Below are 10102 nucleotides of genomic sequence, written 5' to 3' on the forward strand. Positions count from 1 at the left end.
ACAGTCACTGAGGTAGAAGAGCGAAGTTTTTTTAAAACCTTGCTCAATTGTTTATAGGTCGTTAATCGCACGACTAGTATACTTTAAATACGTTAGTTTCACCTACCAGTGTATCAATTCTTTTAAGGCCATGTTGATATCCGCGCAAGCAATGTTGATTTGAATATATGGATGACATCCGCGCACGCATTGATTTTCGACCGTTTCTCTCCCCTCCAAAAATGGTTTTCAGCATGATGTAAGTCGTACAAATCAGATTCTAATTTATTGTTCAGTATACTGTACTTTGTTTAGTCAATTGTTCAACCTTCCTGACCACTTAGATTTCATAATGAATGAAACTTTTTTTTGGCCAACCTTTTTTATTTGCTCGCTCGCATCAGTTTTGGAGTTGCCAGAGGATGTCATCCATATCTTCAAATCAACATGAACGATACTGTATCACATATATCCTGAAGTAAACACAAACATCTACATTTTTTCTTTCAAATAGTTTAATTCATCAACTTCACCGTCAACATGTAACTGACATAGTGAAAAGACAACGAAAAATACAAAATAGATCTACAATTTCATAAGAATTCTTTTCTTTTAAAGATAGTGTACAATAAATTTCTATCAAAATAGTATCAAAACTACTGTTTCTTAGGAAAAATTCACCCTTTGCTATCTATATTCTATTTATACTAACTAGACGTTTCACTGCGTCTGATCAATGCATGCAACAATTATAAATTAAATCATTATTTGATTAAAAGCGAATTTTAGCCTGAGTTGCATTTTGAATTTTTGTCATGATTTCAGAGATAAATCTTCTTGAATATACATATTACTTACAAATGTCATCTTTTATTACTTAGCTGCATCTTTTTTTGGACTTTACACAATAAAAATTAGCTGCAAAAAATCATTCTTAATTTATTTCCACACTATAAAGCTGATCCAATCCATTTAAAAAAAATAAAAAAAAATTCCTTTCTCAACTTCTGTGGCTTTAATTTGTATTTGTATGTCTTTTTAAGGAATTCAAATTATATATAACATCCAAGGAGTTTGTGGCTTTTTTGCCTTTGGAAAGTAGCTGCCTTGAGACCTCCTCACATGACAACTATATACAATGTGTGCGGAGTCCAGTGGCTAGTGGCCCTGCCTCTGGAACTAGAAGCTGTGAGTTTGATAAAATCAGGAACCATTCCTGCAGTCAAGTGACTGTAACGTCACATCCAGGTAGCTGCAGTAGACATTCCATGAATGAGGCAGATGGAGTCAGCCAAGAATTTACTTGAAGTGTTGCTTAGATAAAGTTCAGTATAATTCTTTTGTCATTTGCCATCACAGATGGACAAGAAATGAGTCACAATGGTGCTACACCACCTAACTAAAATCTTAAATATTTTGCAGACATTTATCAAATTTACTTGATAGTGGCTTGAAGTTTCAACCTCCCCAAACCTACAGCACCTTGGTCTACGTTCATGGGGATGGTCTACTAGCCCTTGTGCATGTACTAGGTGTGCAACAGCAACATGTGATCCTCTGTGAATCTTTCACACAAACGGTGATGTTCCGTTCCAGTTCACTACTGCATCTGGCCATCTGTAAAGACAGAAAAGTCCAACCCAACAGTTGGTATTTTTCATTCATATCAACTGAAGGCAAATGCAGTTTTCCTGACTCTGCCTTAAAAAAACCCCACCTGTCCTGAATGCAATTTTCTGTGAAAAAAACTATGTAAAACTACATGTAGCTGCTACATGGGTGTTAGCTCTTAAATGCAAACTAGCTTTACAACAAATACTCATGGATCAGTTGTTATGTTTGGTATGTGCGTAGATGTTGACACATTGCCTCATCAGTCACTAATGAGCATGGTACAGAAGTGGATGACTGCTTATAAAAACCTTTGTCAGCAAAACCAAAGGCAGACAGGTATCGACAGAACAGAGGACAAGTTTGATCATGAGTGCCAAAAACAGAGCAACCAGCAGAGGCATCCACAGTTTAGGTATCCTATGTTCTAAAGTGCTATGGTGACAATTTTTGAGTGCCAGTTAGCTTTGAGTTTTGTAAAGGATATTTGTTTGAAGCATTTTGGTTATCTTCTTCACAAACAACTAAGGGTAAACCAAAGCTCACCCAAGTCAAAAAAAGTATGACTTCCTACATGACGTACACGTAGACAAATGCCATACCAGTACTTCTTCAGACAAAGTCATGTGTTGTGTGCTAAGGGAACCCCCCACCCCCACCCCCACACAAGTATGTGGAATGGTAGGACCCAGAGGGGGTCAGAGAGAAGGAAAGAAGGTCAGATAGGAGTCTGGATGGAGGCCAGAGACACTTCTGGACGGAGTCAGTCTGTGACGAGAGATGAATAAGATGGACCATATCTAGATCGTGTGTCTTGTGAACTTGATTGCAAACCTAACATCATGTTCAAGACGTCTAAGAAGTCAGAGAAGTCTTACTTGGTGAGGATGCAGCGCTCCAGGGATGGAATCTTCTGTTCCTCGTCGTCTCCTTCTGCATCATTCCTGCCACTCCGGTTGTCTGGGCAGAAAAAGATGCAAAAATGTTAAAATGAAAATCAACAATACTTGAATGTCCAAAATCTTTAAAAAACCAACACCAAGTCCATTGACAAGTTTGTCTCCCAGCCCTTTGTTTTTATCCTGTTTGCTAAAACGTTCTGAGAAACAAAATAGTCTTAAGATTAGTCATATTAAATTTTTAGTAGAGTAAAAGACTTAGATGCGCTTTACAAATTTTGTAAAATCTAAAACCCTTACCTTGGTGCCTTGTATCTTCCTTACGTTAAAAATTTTGCAAGTCTTAAAGTTTGACTATTAAAGACAACATGTTACCTATGGATATCTTTGTGCCCTACATCTAGCTGAAGAAAAAAAACACTCTTTTTCACAGGATATGTAGTGTTACCTATGGTAAGCTTGGTGCCCTGTATCTGACTGGCCTGTCCCTTACCTATGGTAAGCTTGGTTCCCTGTATCTGACTGGCCTGTCCAGTGAAGTAGAAGAGGCTGAAGCGATGCTCCTTACGCCAGTGAGACAGCAGGTCCGGTACGGTGCAGAACAGAATCCCGTAAACATCGTTCACAGACGTCAGCCAGATTGGCAGCTTCGGGGTCTTCAACATGCTCCCAACCTGGTGAACATGACCAAAAAAGAACATATCTCAAAATTCAAATCTGAACTAAAAAAGATAGAAAATAAAGTCAATGGCCTAATGTCCTACTGCAGCCATGCCTCAGTTCACAGTGACCACTCAAGGGATTTTGATAGTCACAGTAGATTAGTGGATCACCAAAAATTGTCTGAGACCATATGCAAAGATTGTCTGAAAAATTGAACGATTTTTGGGTACTTGCCACTTGTCCGAACACAACAGCACAGATAATTGATAAACCATTTGTTGGTTATTAGCAACAAATAACTAAATTCAATGTTAGCTGACATTTGCTTCTTTCAAAGGCAGTCTCATGGTCTCTGACTTCAGTTTCTAACAGTCTCTCACCTCAGTTTTGTCCTGCACCTCGAACTCTGTCTTGTCCCAGAACAGAAAGCCGAGTTCCGCTCTCTCTTTCTGTCCAATGAGAGGATATGCCTAAAAGTACAGCGGAACAACTTCAAAAATCCTTTCTCTTGACGAAATATTTAAAGGATTTCACTCAACAAAGTTTAAGTCGCACTCTGTCTCTCTTTCAATCTGATAGATTTCACTTTGGAGTTTGTTATTGATGATATTGCTTATCAGGTTGAAAGAGAGACAGAGTGTATATCCACAAGATAAAGTTACAAATGATTCATTCTTGAAGAAAATGACAGAAAAGGAAGATGGCATGCTTGAATGACAAGAGCAAAGCTAGGACTTCATATTCTTCTTGACACAATGTCTTTATGCTTGACACTAGAACATCAAGTGCTACCTAGAAATGACCATCTTACCAAGCAAGTTCATGAGTTTCCACAATGCAGCATGCAAGTCAACATACAAAATTATCAACAACATGCAGGATTTATATAGTAGTATTACATAGATGTGTCAAGGTACAAAACATTCAAAAGGCAAAATGGATCTTATTCTAAAACATAGATACAGAAAAACATCCACCAACAGGACTGGAGAACATTGTACAACATTCTTTAACAGTTTTGGTCCATTTTCAGTCCTTTGAGACCAGAGGCCTCTTCTGAGCCCTGAACTTAGTTAACAAAAAGTTTGCATCTCTTCTCCCAAAGCCAGAAACATCATGATCAAGGACTAAAATAGGCTCTTTAAGAACATTCCCTACCCTACTTGGTTGAAGCATTGCAAAAGAGACACTGGGAATATTCCTTAAATGTTAGGTAAGAAAAAAGGTGTTATAACATGTCTGTTTCCAGTGCTTACCAACGGCTTTCTCTTCTTGTCGTACACAACCTTGCCATTGAACAGATAAGACACTGCCCGGCCCGTCAGGAACAGGTTGACCAGGGCCTGGGTTGGAATGAGAGACGTAAAAATGTTACTGCACAGTCACCTTCCTTGCAGGAAATTTGATTTAAATGGCTTGATATTGTAGGATTTCCCATTAGACTGTGACAAAACCAATTATCAATGGCCTTTTTAGACAGCTGAATTTTTGTATGACATGTGGATGACTACGAAGAATGTCCTTATTCTGCAATAATTATTGTACTATCTTCATATGACAAACTTTGCAGCCATGAACACATGTAAGCTATCTTTGCCATTTACTTTGGCCCTAGTTACCTTTGAAAATGACAAAAAAAATTTGAATCCTTTTGATGGTTACATAAGGATAACAATGTCTACAGCACAACAACAAAATTTGAGTCTATATAAAATCATTCTTTATTCAGAAAATAAAAGAAAGTGACATTGATCCCAGGTCATGTTGGTCTTAGCAGATCAAACATGCAGGGAGACATGGAAAAATTTACATATGACTTAACAATGATATCACACAGTTCAGTATCATCTTAAAATCATTAATGTCTTAAAATCATTCTGTTGCACAGTTCTCCCAGTGTGGCTCATGTCGAGCTCTCCATATAGCATAGGAGGACAATATTGACATTCGACTAATGTCCCCAAAGAGCTTTTTTGGTGCTTTTGCATTAACAAAATAATTGAGAACAGAATGAGAGCTTTTTGTAAAATTATTTCAGATTAAGAGATTTTAGTGGACTTTGTAAAAATCAAGCAAATCACCTCGCGTCTTTCTGTGAAGCAATACATCTCATTAAACTCTCTCATAAGATTCCAGGGAAGAATTTCTTGAGACCCGACAGTACTCACAGTAGTACAGCCCTCTGCTGGAGTCAGCATGGTCGGAGTTTTGTGTTCATCCATGTCCTGGATAAGTCTGGAACAAAACAGTTCAAAGTTTTGATCGAACCAGAGATAATTGTCCAACACAAAGCTGAGACAAGGATTCAGCCAGCATACGTCCTTCCATTCTTTGACAGAATTTTGGTGCTGGCGACGGACAAAAATTCGCATGTAAAGATTCTAATGGAACCGAGCTGAGTCTACCAGCAAAATTTGCCCCCCTCCACACACACACAAAATAAAGGAAGTAGAATTTTAGAGGGTCTAGATTTCAAAATTCTCCTGGGTCTCATGCCTCCAGACCCCCCTAAGATCATTCTGCCCTCGTCAGAATTTGCATTCAAAATTCAGGTGACAACAAAAAAATTCAGCCTGGCTAAGACGCTAGCTGAGACCATTAAAAATGTCTTCTGTTATTATCAGACATTCTATTGTAATGAAAAATCCAACACAGGATAGAATTATAAACTGTAAATGGCTTCAGAAAGAGATCGAATGTGCCAGACAGCTTGTAACAGGGACTCATAGTATGACTAAGTGACTTTGTTGACTGTCCATCATAAAAAAAGGAAGAAAGATTCTCACTTAGGGAAAGTCCTGGATAACATTGCACTGTAGACCATCAGAATCCCTCCAGGAGAGAAATCTCCCTGAAACTGGAAAACAAAAAAAAAACAAAGACAGGATTAAGTAATGTAATAAGTGATGTCATACCTGTGACGTGAAAATGTTCGATACGGGTGTTCCGGACCATGTGATAACTTTCTGTATCACATAGGTTCAAAAGTTGTATCACACAGGCTTCCTTCGAGTAAATTGAACTATTTCGAATGGGCCGAATACAGCATGGTTGAAAATTCGAATACCGGATTTGGACGTTAGAATCGCTGTTGGTACAATCTTTTGTTCAAGGACACAACATTTTCTCAACTTCTGGTGCATTTTGCATCGAAATATATGTGTTCCCAGGTGGGTCTCGGTCCCAGCCCTCCTTCGGCCGTCGGGCAATCCTTAACGTGGTCGCTGGTACCTCGGGTGATACTGAATACACAGTGTTGTATTCTATATATATTGCATTATCTATATTATGACATATTCAGGGTAATGCACTGGGCTGCAATTTTGTTAACTTGAATTGCTCTTACAAAATATAATTATGTACCAGAGATTTTAATCAGCAAATGCAAAATGTTTCACTAATTTTATTTCCAAAAGCCTTATTCTACTGTTTTTCCCGGGACACTAAAGAAAAGTTAAAAAGTCGTCCTTGCTTTCTTACCTGGTCCAAATTTCTCCTTAGAAATTTCAGGAGGGCTTCAAAGTCAGTAAACTCGTAGATAAGAATCTGTGGAGCAACAGAAAAAAAAAGACATCATGATGTCATTCTTGAGCAAAATTCCTTGACAGTCTGTTATAAAAAATAAGAAATGATAGTTTAACTGTTTAACAATACTATTTAAGATACAATGTATGACAATTTCAACATCTTAACAACTGTTCAAAGAAACTAATTGGTACAAAACAAAATACTCACTGATGAAAAACTACAGATATTTGCACATCCTTGGGTAGACTTCTAACATTAAGGAAGTTTCTTAAGTAACTGTCTTATTGATATTGATAATGTTGTTATTACTTTCTCCATAACACTGAAATAATCAATCATAGATTAGGAAACATACAATCTCTATGTTTCAGTTTTGTTGTTGATGCTAGTTAACCTTTATCTGCTCAATAACCTATATCTGATTCAGTTGTATCTAAAAATGGTATTTTGTTGACTCCAAGGATAGTGGTTTTGGACTGCAATATTTAATTGCAGTTTGAAACCAACCTTTGTTGACTTGATAAGCCTAAATTTCCTGTTTTTCAAAACGACAGATTTGTAGCATATAATTTTCAAACTGTGTGTGCGGTCTCACAGGGGTCAACCCACAGGACAGAGCTGCATGGAAGCGTGGTGTGAAGACTAGCCGACTGCTGCCTACCCCTGCGTCAGGGATCCATGCAGCAGTATAATCAAGCAACGGATAGTGAGTGAGTGAGTGAAACAAAATAAAGACGGAGGAATTTGAAAATTACCTTCTCCGTGTAGCCGTCGAACCTCAGCTCCGGGTTAGGCGTGAGGCACATTTTCTCGCCGACTATCGTGACCGCGGCGTATTTTCCCTCCCCTGCCTTCCACAGGATGTCAGCGAGCGCGTGCAGCAAAGCGTCCGCACGCTGGTCCTCGAAAAAACCCATGTTGAACCTTTCCACCAGCCTGCAGGGGGAAAACAAAGATTTGTAGGTCATACCAATAAATATCATGAGGGGAAGTGCATGGTAAGATCAACTGGTTGTGTAAAAGAAAACTCCTATATCCAACAAATCTTAAGAAAGAGTAAGAAATGACAGGATGTCCATGAGCGCATGCAGTAAAGCATCCTCTTGTTGGTCTTCAAAAAAAACCCATGTTGAACCTTTCTACCAACCTGCAGAAGGAAAACAATCATGATTTGTAGGTTATACCAATGAATATCATAAGGGAAGTCCATGTGAAATCTGTCAAAGATTTTATTTCACCTTTGCAAACGTGGAGCTTAAAAGAAGATGAATGAAGACTGTCTGTGAGAGAGAATGATTTATTTATGTGAACTTTCTTGTGCCAGAGGGGGAGTTACTCCCACAGTAAGTCTACCCCATTTTGGCCTGTTTAAGGGCTGTTGTAGCTAGTTTTGTTGGACTATTATTCAGAGTATGTCCTTTGCACCAATTGAGGGAGAAGACCCAGCAAAAATCCAGCATGGCCATAGTAAGTCCGCGGGAGGATCAATTGGTTAAGGTTAAAGCCATCCTCCCTGGGTAAATCTATTTTTAGACCATCGGACTTACTGTAGAGTTCCTTGCTAATTATAGGAAATCTGCAATGTTTTGACACTTGTTTACAGCAAGGCAATTTGACCACTTCAGTGGACTAAACTGACAGAAGATGCTATAGGAAATGGTGTCAAACATTAGGTTTGAAGTTCTGAAAATGGTTTACAGGATGGAAAGAGTTGTCATTGAGAGAGTTTCATAGTTTGGGAGGTAGTGGAAAGAAGCCGTTGCTGAAGAAGGACTTGGCCAAAGCTATGGAAATAGCAACTTAACACTTATCTGACTTTCAGCACCAAGGAAAGGAACCTCACAACAATCATGTTGTTTTCAGGACTTCTATTTTCTTCTCTGGGACAGTTATGAACTTGCTCTCGTATTTGTATAGCTGGTATAACCACCCAGGGCTCGAAATCCATTTTTGGGATTAGGTGCACTGGTGCACCCAGCTTAAAAAATTGGGTACACCAAAAACATTTTGGATGCACCACTTAAATTTAAGTAATAACCTAATAATAAAACTTAGTTACAAGCTACCTGCTAGCAATGTCTTTCACTCTATGACAGTCCCACGAAATGAAAAGCACAAGATGAAAAGGGGCACAGGACAAACAAGAGTTCAGCACCAAGGACAGTGAAGTCAAACTTTCTACCCACTACAGTTTCTTTCTTTTATTTCCTAGTCTGTGGTCTGAAAAAGTATTAATTTATAACTTATAAGTGCCCAAGAAGAACTCACAAGTTGTTGGAGTTTCCCTTCTCCTCCAGGAGGCATCCATCCCTGTAGAGGAGATGTTTGAGTATGTAGGCCTGGACACACATGGTCATGCCTCTGGAGCCGTGCTGGATTTATGAGAAAAATATACGTACAAATAATGTAAGATCCCACAGATTTGATTTTATGGATGGGAAAAACAACTAAATGCTTGATATGTTTATGAAAGTTAGACATTCAGGTAAACAATATTCAAAGGCAATTTAATCTATATGCAGGACCAATCAAGAAAAATTGAAGAAGAGTATCATAAATGTTTCTCAAAATGTCTGGAAGCAAATGTCTAATTTTATCCAGCTGTAGAGATTGAATTCCTTTTAGATAAATGTTTGAAAGAGCAATGTGCTCAGTAGCAAGGTTAACTGTTTTGGGCCAAATTATGGTAACAGTGTCATTAGTTAAAAACTATAGTAGAGGCATGATATTTTTTTTGTTTTTACTGTCACCACTCAAAAAGGGCAGGAATTTAACCCATAAATACAAATTTGATATGCCCAAAAGCAGTTACTCAAGCAACTGGATATGATTTTGGAAATGGTCAGACATTTTAGGCAGCCATCTGGTGTCTTTCGTCAGTGACTGTTTTTTGAAGTATCTTAATACCTGGATGTCTAAGCTTCATCAATGTACAACTTTGATAATCTGTTGTTTTTTTCAGTCTTACCTTCTCCATAAAGAGCCCGTAGGGAAAGTTCGACTTGACCTCCTTGAAAGTGAACCTGGTTCGTTTCCACTCGATGTTGAAGGTGTAGTTCCCTGTTCCAAACAGCAGCTTACGCAGGGCCTGGGGTGAGACAGGTTTCTAAATTTCAGTATATTTTGATACTGTAAATGCATTTAAGTTCACGGGGATTTAATTTCGTGGTAGCGGGAAAATGGACCTTTTGCGGTGGTTTTAATTTCGCGGTAGCATCATGCACTGTAGTCTCTTACTGTTATGGAAAAATGTTTGCGGTGGTTTTAAATTTGCGGTTAAGCAGCCGCCGGAAAAACCGGGAACATTAATCCACCGCGAACATTTCTGCATTTACAGTATGCATGTATATGCCAGTATTTGATTACTAAGCTCAAGATACTATTTGGTACGGGGAAGAATTCCCCATCACTCTCAAACAATG

At 38.5% G+C, this 10102-nt stretch overlaps 1 protein-coding gene across 1 annotated transcript in view; it reads right to left on the reverse strand.

Annotated features, from left to right (window-relative positions):
• Nucleotides 1-484: 484 nt before the first annotated feature.
• The window catches only part of LOC118427798 (inactive ubiquitin carboxyl-terminal hydrolase MINDY-4B-like), a 22483-nt gene continuing 12865 nt past the window's right edge, over nt 485-10102 (reverse strand). The window contains exons 7-17 of the mRNA XM_035837751.1: nt 9649-9768; nt 8949-9052; nt 7436-7616; nt 6633-6698; nt 5939-6009; nt 5321-5387; nt 4409-4495; nt 3533-3622; nt 2983-3163; nt 2469-2550; nt 485-1596 (exon numbers count right to left, since the gene is read on the reverse strand). Coding sequence (XP_035693644.1) covers nt 1548-1596; nt 2469-2550; nt 2983-3163; nt 3533-3622; nt 4409-4495; nt 5321-5387; nt 5939-6009; nt 6633-6698; nt 7436-7616; nt 8949-9052; nt 9649-9768 — 1098 coding nt within the window. The 3' untranslated portion in view covers nt 485-1547. The remainder of the gene's footprint in view (nt 1597-2468; nt 2551-2982; nt 3164-3532; nt 3623-4408; nt 4496-5320; nt 5388-5938; nt 6010-6632; nt 6699-7435; nt 7617-8948; nt 9053-9648; nt 9769-10102) is intronic.

Source organism: Branchiostoma floridae, chromosome 12 (assembly GCF_000003815.2).
Source record: "Branchiostoma floridae strain S238N-H82 chromosome 12, Bfl_VNyyK, whole genome shotgun sequence".
Classification (NCBI taxonomy): domain Eukaryota; kingdom Metazoa; phylum Chordata; class Leptocardii; order Amphioxiformes; family Branchiostomatidae; genus Branchiostoma; species Branchiostoma floridae.